This window comes from Archocentrus centrarchus, chromosome 10 (genome assembly GCF_007364275.1).
Source record: "Archocentrus centrarchus isolate MPI-CPG fArcCen1 chromosome 10, fArcCen1, whole genome shotgun sequence".
In the NCBI taxonomy this organism is placed as follows: Eukaryota; Metazoa; Chordata; class Actinopteri; order Cichliformes; family Cichlidae; genus Archocentrus; species Archocentrus centrarchus.
Genome location: NC_044355.1, coordinates 23,817,064 through 23,834,857, shown reverse-complemented (window position 1 = coordinate 23,834,857; position 17,794 = coordinate 23,817,064). Strand labels below are relative to the sequence as shown.

General features: G+C 41.5%; 1 protein-coding gene across 2 annotated transcripts in view; it reads left to right on the top strand.

Annotated features, from left to right (window-relative positions):
• The window catches only part of LOC115786533 (uncharacterized), a 46,275-nt gene that overhangs the window by 18,654 nt on the left and 9,827 nt on the right, over positions 1-17,794 (top strand). The window contains exons 6-12 of one of the 2 annotated variants that reach the window (XM_030738719.1): positions 8,657-8,836; positions 9,854-9,943; positions 11,083-11,283; positions 13,530-13,709; positions 13,948-14,180; positions 15,258-15,387; positions 17,389-17,520. In XM_030738719.1, coding sequence (XP_030594579.1) covers positions 8,657-8,836; positions 9,854-9,943; positions 11,083-11,283; positions 13,530-13,709; positions 13,948-14,180; positions 15,258-15,387; positions 17,389-17,520 — 1,146 coding nt within the window. The remainder of the gene's footprint in view (positions 1-8,656; positions 8,837-9,853; positions 9,944-11,082; positions 11,284-13,529; positions 13,710-13,947; positions 14,181-15,257; positions 15,388-17,388; positions 17,521-17,794) is intronic. The other variant, XM_030738720.1, reaches the window with a different exon arrangement.

Sequence of the window (17,794 nt, the reverse complement as noted above, 5' to 3'; positions counted from 1 at the left end):
TTGTTCCTGTCTCCTTTTGAGAGGACTTCAGGTGTATTCTGCGCGGGCCAGCTGTTACAGGTGATTCCTGCGGCTGTTTGCGGTGGGAAAATGTCAAAACGTCCTTAGAAACTTCACACGATAACCCCAAAATGCAACCTGCTTTTCAACCATTCATCAATATGCTCCAGTCATACTTTTGCCAAAAGATATCAAACCACAGCTGCACTTGTTTATGTTGGCCATGAGTGTAAAAAGCTAACTAAGCTAGCAGTAGCAGCAGGCTGTTTATTGCATATTTTGGTGCAGTTTGGAATTCATTTCTGCTGACATGTAAATACTTCAGTCCTGCTGTGGGCTGCTGTTGAAATGAGCTCGATTTCATGGTGACCACAGAATCAATAAGTTGTTGTTGAGTTCTGTTTTGCTTAAGTGTGACCAAATCACAGCATCAATGATCTGAAGGTGCTTTAGACTGTGAGCTGCAAAATTACAGAAATTAAAAATGAGCAGGCGTTTGGCAATAGTGAAGAGAAATAACTCCTTTTTAGCAGGAAGAAGCCTCCAGCAGAACCAGGCTCAGGGCGGCCATCTGCCACGAGCGGTTGGAGGGGGGGGGGGGGGGGGGGGGGGGGCACAGAGACATCACAAGTAACAAACAGGGTGACGCACAAACAGCGGGAGAGAGAAAACACAAAGTTGATATCATGCAGTAGTGGCATATAAGCACATTTGGAGTCAAGGGGAGGGGGACGAAGGAGAAGTGCATTACAGGGAGCCACTGAGGAGAAGCTAGTGTGGGAGATGTGTGATCTCTCCTTCTAGTCCCTGCAACTTCAGTTATTACTACTACAGAAACATAATTTAAGACAATGCACATGGCTCATTTATGACCTTTACAAATACTTACTGGGGTGAGGTGACATTACTTTTTCTAAATATGTGTGATTTGGTTCTTTTGCAAATATTATCTTTTTATTGGGTAAACTTGTTTCAACTCATGCTGAGGGTTTGAAGTCATTGATGACACTTTATAAATCCATGTTTGTATAGATTATTGTCAAACAAGACACATTAAATACCTGATCATTTGATGCTATAAGATAATAAAATGTAAACATTTCTAATGGGGGATTTTTTTTAAATAGACAATTTTTTTTAAATAGATATCTGAAGAAGTCTTTCAAAAGTGGATACATGTGCTGAGTTTGTCCCTCTGGAGCCATCAATTTTAAAAATCCCATTAGCCACTTGAAACTTCAAGTGGCTAATGGGAGTGTTTAATACACAATGTCAACCATTGGATAAATTTCAGAGGTTTTTACTCTTGATTTATATGATTTGAACTATAAATAAGTCAAATTTGTAACTTAAAAATTTCTTCAGCGCTTCTCTGTTTCAAGTTAAACTAAATAATTGCAATGACACATACAGCAGGTTGCATGTTGCTTCTATGGTCTGAAACAACTGGGTGTGGACACTTAACATTAATCTAGTACCAACTTATTACTGTATGATTCAGTGAATTTCATGTATTTGATGCATGAATTCTCCTTCCTTCCTACCCGTGATTCAGCTCTCTTGCTACTCAGTTTGTTTTAATTATCATTATTTTTAATATGAATACTATTATTTTTAACAGGGACACAGATAATCATTGACTCTCACACCAACAGCCACTTCAGTTAACCTGACAAGCAGGTCTTTAGACAGGTTCAAACCTCAAACCTTCTTGCTGCGAGGCGACAAATCATGCTGCCAAGCAGTTTGTTATATTGGCTAACTCATGTACCTAATCTAACTACACTGTCAAGTTAGTTAATGTTCTGCCATCTCCTAATTTAGTCCGTGGTAAATGGACAATAATTTACATACATAGTGCTTTTCCCCATCTAGCACTCAAAGCACTTTTTCCATTGCAAACTGCATCCACAGACACATTTTCAGTGCTCAGGCTCACAGATGGATGCATCAGGGGATACGTGGGGTTCAGTATCTTGCCCACAGACACTTCAGCACATAGATGCAGGAGCTGGTGATCGAATCACTGATCTTCTGAATAGCATGCAACCTGTATCTGGAAGCCATAGGTAAGAATTGTGTAACCTGTGAGGAGTGTAAGGAGATGTGACAGATATTATAGAAATGGCATTACTTCTAAAATCGACTAATGCATGGTCAAAGGTGTATGATTTGGCATTAAGATCATTCAAAAAAGCAAGTGTAGTTTACTTTATTTGGAAAAAAAATTATACTTTATTGCTTTTGTCAACAGCCACAATAAAACTGGCCACCATATTGAGTTTTCAAATCATTAATGGGCTTTTTTTTTTTTTTTTTTAAGTCATAACAGAGTTTAGTACCAATTTGGTAACCCTCAATTACAACAGGTGCCTTAAAACTGTACAAAATTAAAAACATCTGCAACCCAAATGGGGCTCATATTTTTATCTGGGCCCTGTGTGTAGAGTAGTTTCAGTGTCCTGACATGAATAGCGCATGAAGCCTTTTATGTAAGGAACTTAGTCTCTTTCTTAATGAATACACTTCTTTTGTTATTCGAGCAATTTTATTAGACATTGGAGCATCAGGCAGATTAATGTAAGGATGTGGGTTGGATTTTCAACTGCATACTACTTTATTCTAAAAAAAAAAATGTTGAAAAAAATGAAAACAAAAAAATAAAAGAAATAACATTTAGGATTAACACCGTGGATTACATCTAGTCCAGGTTCGCCAGTTAAAGGCGCACCTGACCAGTGTTCTCAAATTAAAACCGAAGCATCTCTTGAGGTGTCTCCACTCCAGCAGGACGTACTTAGACACCTTTGATCTTAGAGAAATTGTTGAGAGATGGCACCTTTAAATGATCTTCTTGCGTCAGTGAGGTGTGCCTGGTGCCTCATTGGAAATACAGAAAGTGCATTTATTTGAATGTCAAACCAGCTCCTATCTGATTAATCTGTTGCCACTGATAAATTAGCAGGAAAGGCTGACATTATGCCAATAAAATTATAAGATGGTGATCACTTTGAGGAACATGCATCCATTACTCTGACATTTATTCTCCTTGATGGCGGGCTGTTAATGGTAAATGATAAATCACCACGACACCACCACGATATTTTTAGATGGGGTGGGAGATGAATGAGGTTATGATTCTGGTCTCAGTGGTCGATGTAGTCAGCGAGGGGCTGGCTGTGCCCCTCCCCCGACTGTAGGTGATGGCTGACGCCGGTAGTCTAGCGGCAGAGAGCTGATCAGTATTAACACAGGACCGCCTCTCAGGCTCACTGCCGTTCTCCCTGGTCCCCACTCACCGGAAGGCAGCTCAGCAGCTGCGAACAGCCTGCGCACAGCCTCTCTCTTGTGTGCTTTGAGAATCTATTGGCCTGAGAGTCGGGTTGAGGGAAGAGGCGAAACACCGGCAGGTGTTGACTAGCGGGGAGAAATCGCGGTGCAGACTGATGACGATGATGATGGTGAGGATGATGCATCTCTTCCCGTATCTTTATGAATTGCATCGCGCTGTGTGAGGAGAAATAGGGGCATCTTTTCTTCATTTCTTGCCTAACTGTAATGGAGGATTTCTGGTTGCTTTGAGGCTGCGTTTCTAAAACGTGGAGAGGTGAATACCGCCCCGTAACTGAGAGCGCATCTCAGCATCGGCCCGCAGCGCTGCGCCATGGCCTTGGATGTCCAGACTTGCGCGGTGTTTACGGTGATCGCGGTTCTGGTGCTTGTGAACGTGCTGTTGATGTTCATCCTCGGTACTCGTTAAATGGATCTGCGCTTGGGGCCCGGTTCGCAGCGCAGCGCACTTTCACACAGGAGAGGAGAGAACAGCAGTGCGCGTTGGTCGAGAGCGGGGACACCCGGCGCTCCATCTCGGCTACGCGTTGAAATGAATGACGTTGGTACAACATAATGTATTTCTGTTTCCCCCCGCACCCCCCCCCCCCCCTCCCTCCCTAATCCTTCGTTATGTTTTGTGTCCTCTCCCCGTTTGTGATAGCTAGTGTTGTCTGGTGGTGGTCGTAGTTGTGCGGATACAGATCTGTGATGCGCTTACCTTTTCTGTGGTGGCTGGAAATTCATTTTCCCCGCATAGTATAAACATGTCCACCCACCCCCACCCCCCCCTCCACGTCGATCTTCCCCTCTTTTTTATGTTGTATATTGTGGATTATGCGCATTGATGAATTTTATTATACAATAATTTGATTTTTAGATGGCAAATTATTGCGACGGTGGGTTTTTTTTTTTTAATTTTAACAACAGCCTACTGCTGCGTCAGGACTTGTTTTTTTTCTCTCTCTCTCTCTATTGTGATCCACTGTAGCCACATCCACAATATGGCAGCTAATAGCTGTGCAGTGATATCTCCCCCACAAGTCAGTGTGATATTTGTAGCAAATAGCGATGGAAGTGAGAGGTTTGTGCTGCTGATGTAGACTCTGGAGCATCATTGTAGACTCAGCTGAACACTAACCAACAGCAGGCAGGGCTAGGCCTAATAAAGGAGGGCCTCATCACTCCAGGTTTCCCCCATTTTAGATTCAGCTAAACTGAGCTCCCATTTCACAGCCCCCAATATTCACATTTCCCCCTCTTTTCTCTCTTTCACTGTAGCACCTGTTTCTGAAGCCCGCACATTATGTCACCCAGCCACTAAATAGTAACTAATAAAAAATGTATCATTATATATTTCTTTCAGATGAAATGCAGTCCAAGTGAAAAGGCTTGTCAGTTGGAGATGACAAAAAAAGCCTTTCCCTTTCCAAGTGCAGAGGCATAGTCTAATAAAGGATTGGAGGCAGGTGTCATGAATGTTGAATGAATGTCTGAAATAGATATTCTAAAAGCCGATCCCAGAGCTGCCCATGACAGTCCTATTAATAGGGAGGCTAGGCTCGCCAGGTTTTCTCAAGATATTGTATGTGCTTCCTCACACTCACTGCTAAGTGCAGTGTGTTTTCTGTGTGTGTAGCTAAGTGACAAATGTTGTACTGTAGGCACCATGAGATTATGTATTATGAACACAGGTGCCTCCATCACATGCTGTGGCATGAGGGCTGGTGTTTTTCTCACTGTGGCTGGTACAACACATAAACATCATTCCTTTCTGAGACCCCGCTGTAAACACGTAAATCCTCATAATGTCACAAAATTGTAAAGTACACCACAGTGGTTGTGGGTCGCATGACTAACAGTGGTAATTACAGATGTGTGCTCACATGTAAATATTCTGAGCATGGTAAGTGATGCTGGTGAGAAGTAGTCTTGAGTGGGTGTTATCTGTTGTGCCTTCTCAATCTGTGTCCTGCGCACATCCCAAGCGTTCACACATTTGTAATTCCTCCAGGGCAGGTGCCTTCTAATAGAGTTCTGTTAAATGCTGTGCAGTCAGAAGTGTCAATGTGCAGATGGTGTGCGCGAGTGGGACAACAGCGTGTGTGAGGATGTGTGTGCAATTCTCACCGGTTTTAAGCAGAGCATCTTTGATTGGCTCCCAGACTCAGGGTATAAGTGTATTACATAACAGGGTTGGCAGACACAGGGAGGACGGACTGCGAGACTCACTCGGTGCATTGGAAAGAGAAGCCTCTTTCTGGAATACGTTACCTTGTTACTTTACATCTCAGGCTCAGCTCTTGCGGAGGACCGTCACTTATTCCAAAAAAGGGATTCAATTATCATGATCATATGAACCGGACTTCTCCATGCATACACTCTCTGAACAGTTACATGCCACAAACATGGTAAGGTTGGCTAAGTGTGTGTGTGTGTAAGTGTGTGTGTGTGTGTGTGTGAGTGCTTGTTCAGGGATGCTATAGGTGCTTTGGTGCAGCTGTGCTATGGCTAGAGACAGAGGAGGATGTTGGAATGCAGTGGCTTTGCCAGTGCAGTGAATGCTGATGTGTTGCGCTGCAAAGATGATACAAGCAAGTGAATCTGCTTTCTGTTCTTACACATTTCCTTGTCAGGCTCCATGTCTGTGCTGTGACATGAAACAGAAAGCATTGTCACATATGTCTGTGTAAAGGGAAAGATTCCTCTGCATTCATTTGCATTGACCCAAATACAGGTTTTGCGGTTTAAAGATATCTCTTTAGCCCTCTGATCTTTGATGTTGTAACTGCAGTGCACCCACAGTGAGGACATAGGTCAATACAGCTGATAGACACACATGTAAAGATGAGTATGATGAGCAAGCCCTCTCTGTGTTTGGATCTGTGTGTTTACTGTATGATCAAGCTAGGTATGGGGCTGTGCTAAGGCGGGAACGGGGGAAGATTGATTATGTAATGCTTTTAATTTATTCAGACATGTCGAGGGAAAAAGGATGTAATATATTGGAGAGGGCAGTACTGATCTCATTAGAGAGATGGAGGGATGAACAGAAAGAGCTGTGAAGGGAGGAACACTAGCTGTGAATGGATTTCTATCTCTCTTTCCTTTGCTCTTTCTGTCTGTTGTCTGTATTACAGCAGATTGATGGGGACAAGAGAGATTGTGCTTGTAGTGAATGGGGCTGAAAATGGAGTGGTGCTGGAGGGAGACGATGAGGGGGTGGGAAGGCAAGAAGCAAGGCTGACCTCAGTGCCAAGGCTCATCTCTTCTGTGGGCTTCTTTTACGGTGTAAGTCAAGTAGAGCTGATTTAGCTGCCACTAGTTATTCCTTCAGGTGTTTTTCTAATAGATCATTTAAATTCCTTTTCCTGAACCAACAGTGATTTTTTTAATGTTTCTGAGCACTACTTATTGGTCCTGTTTCCATGGCAGCGTGACACATGTTTTTGCGGTAACCCTCCTCTCTTCCTGAAGTGGAGCGCTTTGTGATATAGGCTACAGCTATTGTTACCCCAGCTACCTGTCCAAAGTGATGCCTGACTGTGCAGACCTGCTCGATGACATCTTTGATCTCAGACCTGTCTGCAGAGGCCCTTTTCTGTGCACCATTGCATTTCGCATTTAAATTGAAATGACCAACTGCAGTTTGTGATTGATTTTAATATTTAATAACTGAGTGATACTGCAGTTATTCGGTGGTCACTCTTTGTGTATTACTAGTATCTCTCTCACACACACACATACACCTAAATGTGGAAATATTCTGGTGCACCCTGAAATGTCCTTGTCTCATCCCATCATCTTGTCAATATCAGTGAAGCATCCTCATCTGTCACCATGACGACGGCTGTTCTTTCACTTCCAGGCATGGAAGTCCGTCCCTCTCTGTATTCACTCCTCTGCCCTGATTGGCTTATATCCCCTGTAGCAGTAAGCCATCGGGGAGGTGGTCTAGTCTACAGGTTGGAGGACCCATGTAGCTGCTGAGTCTGACCCACACACACACACACACACACACACACACACAGTGCTTTTTCTCATGGACATTTGCAGAAACACTGCATCAGCAGGAAGGCAGAATAGCACTTTTGTGCTAGAATGATGAGGTGGGAGGCTCATTTTTGTCTTTCACGAAAGACAAAATAATCTTAGATAATTAAAGAAAGAAAAACGCTATTAGCTAAATGTATAAAAAGAAAGTAACTCAATAGGATTTTGCAAAGGCCTTAAGAGAAGTAAAGAACTAATTTTGTATCCATCCACGTGACAACTGTTTCTCCAGGCCTTTGATAACTCCTTACCTAGAGCCTCAGCATCCCTTGTCAGGGTTGGTTAGCGCTTGCTGCTCTGCCCACAGCCCCAGGGACTGGATGCATGGTTAAGCTCTGGATGGGAGAATGCTGATGAACACTACTGTGGAGAGAACAATTGGGACATACAGTTGGATTTGTTCCACAGATGCACACACAGGTTTCATGCATACAAAGTGAAAAGTGTGGCTGCACGCACACATGGTTTTGCACTTCACGAGGCATCCGAGCTAAGTGATCGGTGTGATGGATGGTGATGCTTTAGGCTGATGATTTCAGACTCGCCTTTCTTTTAATGAGAACAACCTTTAGCCTCACCAATTCCCCTAAAGATTACTAATCAGCTGATAACTTTGCTCGTGTACATTGTACAATTTCAATCTTTATTTTCAGTGTCGCATAATGTCCACATTATTTATTCATGATTTTAAAGTCAATAGAAGAGATTTGATGAGTCATCCTTTCATGTTTGGTAGAAGACTGCCGCAGATAAAATAACAAGCCCCAGTGACAGCATGAAGGAAAGATTATCCCTTCACATTTGTTTGCTCCTTAGCATTTATATTACATTAACACATGTAATTATTCTAATGTCATAATGGGCCAATTACCTCCCTGTGTGGAGACTGGTACTGTGCAACTGAATGCTGTGTTGTTCCCCCACTAATGGCTCTGCCTTTTTTGTTTCGTTGTTTTTTTTGTTGTGTTGTACTATGGTCTGTGTTGGCTATTGTGTTGTTCTATTTGCAATGCATTCCCTGAGCTGCTAGCAGGCCCTGGTTCTGAGGGCGTATGTTTAACTCCATTAGAAATCTGAGTGGGTTTAGCAACAAGGATTCACACAAACTGAAGCCAAATTCTGGCATATTACTGTCTTACATTCAGTTTCAGATTTGATTCATGTAGTGTTTTGTTGATCAGTATTTAGTGTTCGCGTCTGTTTCCCAGCAGCGCCTTCATGTGATGAGAATAACGCATAAGTTATATGTTGTCTCTCCCTCCAATTTCTTCAGTTGATAAGTGGAGGTTCAATCGTCAACGCTGAGGCGGTATGGGACCACGTGACCATGGCGGACCGGGAGTTGGCGTTTAAGGCCGGTGACGTCATCAAGGTGCTGGACGCCTCCAACAAGGACTGGTGGTGGGGCCAGATTGATGAGGAGGAAGGATGGTTCCCTGCCAGCTTTGTACGGGTGAGTTAGCTGCAGCCATGGCTGGCCAGCGACCATAGACACAACAGACACCCACACACGTACACAAATGGAGGCACATGAACATATGCACCCGAGCTGATAAATAAACATACTGGAAGGTACACATGCACAGTTATTCTGCCTTATACAAACACCCTTTCACAAAACACACACACACACACACTAATATGCTTGTTCCACAGATACACTGTTAAGTGCTGCTTTATTTTAATAATACATAACACTGAAGAGAGGAGAAAACAGCTAGCGAGGTGCCTTTATCTGTTGTTCAGGGACAGCAAAACAAAGATGCTGATGAGCCCCTTTTTTTTTTTTAGTATAGCATCACCTTCAACTTGTACCCTTGAAATCCAATTAAATTTACAACATCCTCACATTACATCATGATTATATAATAGCACCCATGTCTTAGTTCAGCTGAATCAAAAACCGCACACGCTGCCACTGAATGCTATTCCTTACTACTTTTACTTCTGCTTTCTGTAATTGCGCTTCTCTTCTCTTGTTGGAGCTTGACTGTACAGGAAGGTGTATATTCTTAGTTTAGCGCTGGAATATGTCTTTGAAATTTCTTTTGCTGAAAGCGGCAAGTTCCTCACCTAAAGTCTAAAGGCATATATTTGCGAGTATATTTGACATCACAGCAAGTTTGGAAGCAAGCTGTGAAGCATGCAAGGGGGAAATTCATAACTTGAAATATACATTGCACATACAGTGTGAAAGGACTGTCAGTGAAGCAGGAGAAACCTTTTATCTATTAATGAAAATTTTGAATGGTATTTTAGATTGTACATTATTCAACGAGGGAGGAGGTAGAGATCAGCATCTTTGCTGTAGATGAAGGGTTCCCACAGCAGAGCACCCACCCAGACACTTCCCATGGCCATTCCCACCTCTCCACCCTTCCATATTCACTCCTGAGAGGGCAGGGCAGACAGGCTGACTGACTGTCAACCAAAAAAGTATCTTTCTGTTCTGTCATTCTCTCTTTCCAAGGTGGAACCCCACCCTCCTCAGCCCCAAACAAAACAGGTTTTCTATATCAACCCCATAGCAACTCCACGGTTCCAAAACACCACGTCAAAGGTGCGTTTTTTTCCCAGCTTCATCTACCCATCCAGCCTGCCCGCCCACCCGCCCGCTCCAGTCTGTCCACGCAACGTACCCTCGACATTACCAAACATTAACGTGCCCATGACGTTATCACATCATTCCTCAACGGGGTCGATAGAGAGGCAGAACTGATGAGTCAAAAGTAAAGCTAATGTAAAATGTCTTTTTAATGGCATTATTCTAAAAATTGTACAAATGTATTCACGTAGAATTAGATGGATTTTGGAATAATTACTCCTCTTAACATTCATGGTTTTTCTAGTACAATTATGGATCATTTTCTTCAGTACTCTGTTTACTATTGACTCTGACTATTTCTCAGTCTTAATGCTGCGCTACTAGTTCTCGTCTGCAGTCAGTGCTCTACCACCCGTCACTCTGCTTGTCTGTGGCGCTACATTTCTCATCTTGTGTTTGGCATTCTACCCGTCGGTTCTTTGATGTTCTCTTGGCAAACTGTGTGTCATCAGGTGTTGGCTGCTGGGCATCTGAAACCACGCTCACTTGGCCCTTTCTATGAGCGAGAGTGGAATACACGATGTATGTGGATTTCTGTGTGTGTGTGTGTGTCTGTGTGTCTGTGCGTGTGTGTGTGTGTGTGAGCGTCGGTGAAATCATGAGGTGCATGCATATGTGTAGGGGGCAGATTTTGAGTCACACACAGGGCACAAGTTAGCCATTAAATGTCCTCAGTTTCTAAAGATGCTCAGTTTCTGAGAGGGCGTTTTTTTAATACTCTGGAGTGTTTGGTGTGTTTTTAACATTTTTTTTCATGCTGGACCAAGAGACTGACTCACTGTCCAAACTACCAGAGAACCTCTTAATGAAGCTGTGTGTGTGTGTGTGTGTGTGTGTGTGTGTGTGTGTGTGTGTGTGTGTGTGTGTGTGTGTGTGTGTGTGTGTGTGTGTGTGTGTGTGTGTGTGTGTATGCATTCATGTGTGACTGTAATAATAATTTTACTGTACTAGTTCATACTAACAATGATGATTATATATGAATCTGCTTAATAATACTTTTTTTCATCAGCTTTATACAGCTAACCTTTAAGAAATCTCTTTACTTATTCAAATGCATGTGGCTCTTGTGTGTGCGTGAATGTATTTGTCCTCAGCTGTGGGTGAACCAGGAAGATGGTGGAGCGGAGCCAGCTGAGGGGACCAGCGAGGTGCAGAATGGGCACCTGGATCCAACCAATGACTGCTTGTGTCTGGGCTCGCCCCTCCAAAACCGGGACCAGATGAGGGCTAACGTTATAAATGAGATCATGAGCACAGAGAGACACTATATCAAACACCTCAAGGACATCTGCGAGGTACTAAACATTTGCACGCATTCATGAATCACACATCCATATACACTGCTGTTCCCGACTTTGCTGTAATAGCTCAAATAAGAGCAGGACGGATAATAAACTATATGGTAAGAATTGAATTAATTGAAGAGCAGCAGTCCTTTTTGATGCTACACATCTAGTATCTGGTATAAATTCGTAACACTCCCACATTCACACTTTTATTCCAGGCATTTTTTTTTTCTCTCATTTGCAATCCAGTCCAAAAATAATGCTTTTTTAGTTCTATGCGAAACCACAATATGTCAGCTGTACACAGTAGTCCCAGCAGTCCAGACTAAATTTGTCATTATATTATGAATCATCTTGAAGTGACAAGAAAATTCACACCTAATAAAAATAAACAAAACCCTGGCCATTTGTTATATATTATATTATTAATAATACTCCCAAGCCATAAATCTGAATCTAATATATGGACATTTAAATACACAGACATATTCTGTATAAAGTGCACACACTCTAACATCTGAATATATTAACAGCTTACATTTCCAAAATACTTTGAACTAACACAATTTTGCAATTGTTTCTATTGGCTTTATCTCACCATTTAATGAGAATTTCTTTAGTAATATACAATATGCGTGGGCCTGGTTTTCCCTGGCACGTCTCTTGTTTATGGTTTTGTTTATGGTTGCATGTGTTTATTTATTTTAGGTCTTACTAGTAAAGTAGTATTAATTCTATTAATAAGTATAAGTAGTATTAATAAGTAATAAACAGCTGCATCTAGCACACTCATCTCAGTGACTGTCACACTAAGATATTTATTATTGACTGACTGGTCCTTTTATCTATTTGATCTATTTTTCAATATGAAATAAAGTTAGGTTATTATACAGTCAGGTAAAAAAGAACAGGACTGCATGGAGTCCTGTGAAAAAAGTATACCCTTATTGTTCCCATAGGTATTCAGAGCAACCAGGCACTGATTATCAAATGCATTTGACTGATTAATCATCAGTAAGTGTGATCACCCCTGCAAAAAGGTAGAAGTTTTGTCAGCTTGCTGTTCTGGAGCATTCAGGTGTGTTTTAACACAATGCCACAATCTTCCCAGGATTGAGTGACCCAGCATATTCACCCCAAGGTCAGACCGTGCAATGCTCAGAGAAACTGCAAAAAACCCGAGAGCTCCATGTCAGACTTAGAAAAAGACTGAATAAGTATGGCATGTTTGGAAGGGTTTCCAGGAGAAAACCTCCTCTCTGAAAAAAGACCATGGCACAGCTTAGGTTTCCATAGTTGCATCTGAACAAACCACAAGAGTTCTGGGACAATGTCCTTTGGTCAGACGAGACCTGTCAGTTGGTTTTCTGGCTGGAAATGCTAAAAAGAATCATAAATCATACAAGCTTCTAAAAGTAAGATTCTTTTTTTTTTTTTTGAAATGGTGTTTTTCACAAGCAGCCATTGCACTGGTGCATAAAATACGCTATATATTCTTGCTTTCCTAATCATCTGTCCCTAAACTGCTGTATACGCGTTGTTTGTATTCCAGGTCAAATCTAGGTGAAGCATCTTGTTTAAGAATATTTGCAGTAAAGCGCACATTTCACCTCTGAACGTCTCACTAATGCAAGCAGCTTTCATCTTCCAAATATTCATGGACAAGCACAGACAAAACATGGAATAAAGCTTATTGGATATCTAAACTCAGAAACCTCACCTTGGGAAGTCAATAAAACCAGATGGAATGATCAGAACTATGGATTTGGGATATTCTGGATTTTAAAAGCCAGTCAGAAGGGAAATCCAGTCAGATTACTAAAGTAAGCAGAAGGAAAATGGCTGTAATGGCTCTTAGTTAGGTGGCTCTCAAATAGGATGCTTCCTACATTAATGTACATTGTCATACATTTTAATTCATTACCAGTTTTTGGTTGTTGAAACGCCACAGATGCAATAATGTGAGGTCACTGTTCTGATTATGCTTATCTGAACTGAGCTTGACTTCAAGAAACAAAACAAAAAGGATTAGCATGCATATTTCACATCGACAGCAGGGAGAATTCTGGGAATCTTATATGAGATCTTTTCCCAAAGTGCCAGAGCTTCAGGGCATTTCATTAACTACAAGCAGCCATGACACAGTTTGAGACCTGATACTCATTTTGAAAAAAAAAAAATAAAAATTTTTTTGCTCAACTGAATGGGATTATCTATCAAAGCCTCACTGTAATTGTAACCTGTGTTGTTTGCAGGGCTACTTGCGCCAGTGCAGGAAGCGTGTGGACATGTTTAATGACGACCAGCTGAAGGTCATCTTTGGAAACATCGAGGACATCTACCGCTTTCAGATGGGTTTTGTTAGAGACTTGGAGAAACAGTACAACACAGAGGAACCGCACCTCTCTGAAATCGGGCCATGCTTTTTAGAACACGTAGGTATATTTTAGACACACAGACAAAAAAAAAAAAAAAAAAAACTAAGAACAGAATTGGTATTTTTTTTTTGTTATCTTGAGATAATATTTAAGTTCTGAAGATAATTAACCAGCTAACAGCATCCAAAAATAAAGAGAAAATTTTGTCGCTGTTTTAGAAACTATAACCCGCGCTCCTGTTTAAAAGTTTTCTTATTTTCTTGATCATGTACATCTCTGCTCCTTTGCACTACAGCAAGATGGTTTCTGGATTTATTCAGAATACTGCAACAACCACTTGGACGCCTGTATGGAGCTGAGCAAACTGATGAGGGATGGCAGGTACCAGCACTTCTTCGAAGCCTGTCGCCTCCTCCAGCAAATGATTGACATTGCCATAGACGGCTTCCTGCTCACACCTGTCCAGAAAATCTGCAAATATCCACTCCAGTTGGCCGAGCTTCTTAAATACACTGCGCAGGAGCACAGGTACAGTACGCTGAGGCCAGGAATCACATTTGATCTATAATTTGTTGCTGTTTCATAGTAATTCGTTTGCTTCTAAAAAAAGAAGCCATTACTGATACATCATTGTGCTCCAGATGCATTGTGTTGCAATGCAGCTGTTGCAGGTGTTGGGTTTAAGCAGCTGAAGTGATAATTATCCGTGCATGAACTGAAGTGAATGTTGTTTCGCACTGTTTTACCAGCTTTCTGTGAATTGTTTTGAAGAAAACATCTCATTAAAAGCTCTCAGTCGTCTTGAAAATACTAGTTATTCCACAGTACGTCTCTTCTTAAACGAGTCATATCATTTACCATAGGATTATTACACAGAACTGTCCATATATAGCGAGAGATAACAGGTTAAATATGAATTGGGGCTTTTGCTGGCGCATAAACAAGAAACAACGTTTTCCACACACGGCGTGCACGGCACAGGAGCAGGGTATGTAATCTAAACATTTGCTGATGAGCTTTCATGCATATACGCATATGTGCGCATCCAGATGTGCAAACTCATGCGTGCAAACCCACGGAAACATGGTGTAAGTGATTCAGCATGTCTCAGCCAGCTCCAGGTCATTCACAAACCACGCATTCTCAGCCAGAGAGGGACAGGTGCCAGCTCTGCCAGCGAGGCCTGCCAGATCACAGTGTTTGACTGTTAGGAGCAGTGGAGAATCTGCCAGATATAGGACTGTCTCTGTCGCACAAGCACGCACAACACTGTCTCACGCACACACACACATATTATCTTCCAAAGTGAGGATTGGATCCGTAGCACATCTAAGCCAGAGGGATAAATCCAGCTCAGTTAGCAAAGACGGAGCCAGAGTTAACTGTGAATAGAGAAAGTGGCTGATTAGAATTAAATAGCAGTGTCTTTTTTTGAGTGTGTTCCAGCAGATTTACTACTGTTACTTGAGTTTATAACCCCGCTCTTTAATAGGCTACTCTGTATCATTAACTACTACAACATTACATGTCTTTGAGTGGCCAACCACCAAGAGTTACAACACTCTTAAACACCCTAGAGTAATTATGTGTACCCTGTGTCTGCAGTGATTATCGATACGTGGCAGCAGCGCTGGCAGTAATGCGGAACGTCACTCAGCAGATCAACGAGAGGAAGAGAAGGCTGGAGAACATAGACAAGATCGCCCAATGGCAAGCCTCGGTTCTGGACTGGGAGGTATGTGTATGCGTGGATCGCCATAACATAAGACTAAAACGAAAGGTGCATCAGCAACGCCTATACCTTTGCTTTCATTTTACCACCAGAAAGGTTCTTTGCACAACAGGCAATAAAAAATAAAAATCCAGCCACAACCAGCAGCCCGTAGTAGCATTGTAAATTACACTGAATGGTTGTGATATGCTACGCTAAGCCCACCTGCCGCTGCTTTTCCCTGCAGGCTTCGCTTTAATTTTTTCATGCCAGATTCAGGTTGGGTGAGTTTAAAGTACTGAGATATTTTGGCGACATTTCCAGAAATTTTGTGTTAACTGTGAGGTGGCAAAGTGGAGCAGAAATTTCATGAACAGTGATACAGAGAGATTAATGCAGTTAAATTGCCAATAAACATGCATGAGACCAAGTTGCTGTATGAGAGAGGTTGACGTGTGAGAAAGGGTTTGCTTTGAGAAGGGAAAACAAATTAAACAATGCGGATGATTTGATCTGCAAACTCTTTTCCTGGGGGCAACAGTGCTGCTCGTTGAGATTAATTAATTTACTCTGATGGTAGTAGTTCTGCTTAAAGAAATTCACACCGTGTCTTCATTTACTCAGAGCATATTTTTTAGTTTATGCATTTATGCATTTGAAACCCTATTAGCTTCCACTATGTGGTTGTTAGTCCTCCTGGTGTCCACCAACAAAAAACAGTAACATATAATAAGATCAGCAAAAAAAAGGAAATCAAAAAACACTAACTTTCTTACCAAAAAGTGTAAAAAAAATTAAAAGGTTAATTTATAGTCTCGTGCTGCATTTATGGTTTGTACTTTGTATTTAATCTGTGTATGAAATTGGCTGTAAAAAGCACTAATAATGTACTAATAATTAATTAGTTATTCTGTCGTTTCTTTATAGGCAACTACTTTAAGGTATCATCGTGCAATTCACTTGTATTTCTCTCACAACTTGTTCTTTGTCACACTCTTTTGCACTCCTTCAGAGTCCTTCAGTATCTCTAGTGTTGATTTATATTGCTGTTATCACTCAGTCCTTTTTGGTGCCTCATTGTTGACAGATTAACACCTGTTGAGAAGTTTTATTTATACAATAATGTAGTGACTTGACTTGAACTTGAGTAACATCTCTCCTCTGCTCCATGTGCACCTTTTTCACTGTTAAATATGCGGGCAAGACCCTCAGTGAAACAGAGAGCAGAGGAGAGTAACAAAACAGCAGTAGAGACTCTCACACTAGGCTAAAAAGTAATGACTGTATAAAATAGGTAAATAACATAAATTAGGTAGTTTGTTTTTACTGGGTTTGCCAGCTAAATACTCCGGACTGCCATCTCGCATTTACTTGTATTGCAGCAAATGATTTGACTGCCTTAGTCTCTTTATAAATGCCTGGAGGGCCACCAGCTTCAAAAGGAGGACTTGAGCTTGCTACCAGCACACACAAAAAAAAACAGACAAGTTAGGATTAAAACACACACAAAGGGAATGTGAGTATTTAACAAACTAAAATAGAAATCTTCTTGACCTTCAGACCAAGACATAACTGTTTCTTAACTGATTTCCAAATATAAAACATTTTTTTCAACAGTGGCAAAAAGGAGTAATCCAGCAGTTTACTATTGCACTTTGCAAAGTTGGTCAGCTAGTAATAAAAAATGATATAACAGACAATGTGAATCTTATTTACTACCACAACACAAGCCAATCACATCTCTGGTATTCCCCATTGCTCGCTGGAAAGACATTTAGATGTTTCAGCCTGTAAAAAAAGTTTCACATTTCTAAGCCCAAGCAGATATATCCCTGATGACATGATTATGACATTATCAGGTTTAATTTCTAAGACTTCTTCTAAGATCCTTCAGAGCCGCAAAAGATATTATGTAACTGTTTCCACTGGCTGAGTGTGGCTAATAGTGATGAGTAAATGGATTTTTGCTGTAGCAAGAGTATCATTTTCATTCGTTAACTGTTTAACTGTTGTGTTTATGTCTAGGGGGATGATATATTGGACAGGAGCTCAGAGCTCATCTACACTGGGGAGTTGTCATGGATCTATCAGCCGTATGGACGCAGCCAGCAGCGAGTCTTCTTCCTCTTTGATCACCAGCTGGTCCTCTGTAAGAAGGTAGGCTGTCTCTCTCTTCGACTTCTTCCTTTTATTTAAAGACTATTGAGTGAAAACACGCATAAAAGCTAAAATCTAACCTTTGTTTGTATTCTTGGAAGTTCACATGGCTGGTGACAGAGATGCTTGAAGACAATGTGAATTCTTACAACCTGAGTCAGGAGCTGAAAACAGATTACATAATGCTGCATGAGACACACCAGCCCTCACTGAAGATGCATTCAAATCCTCAGTGCCTTTCACAAAATGGAGCTTTGGTGGTTTAGGCTCTAAT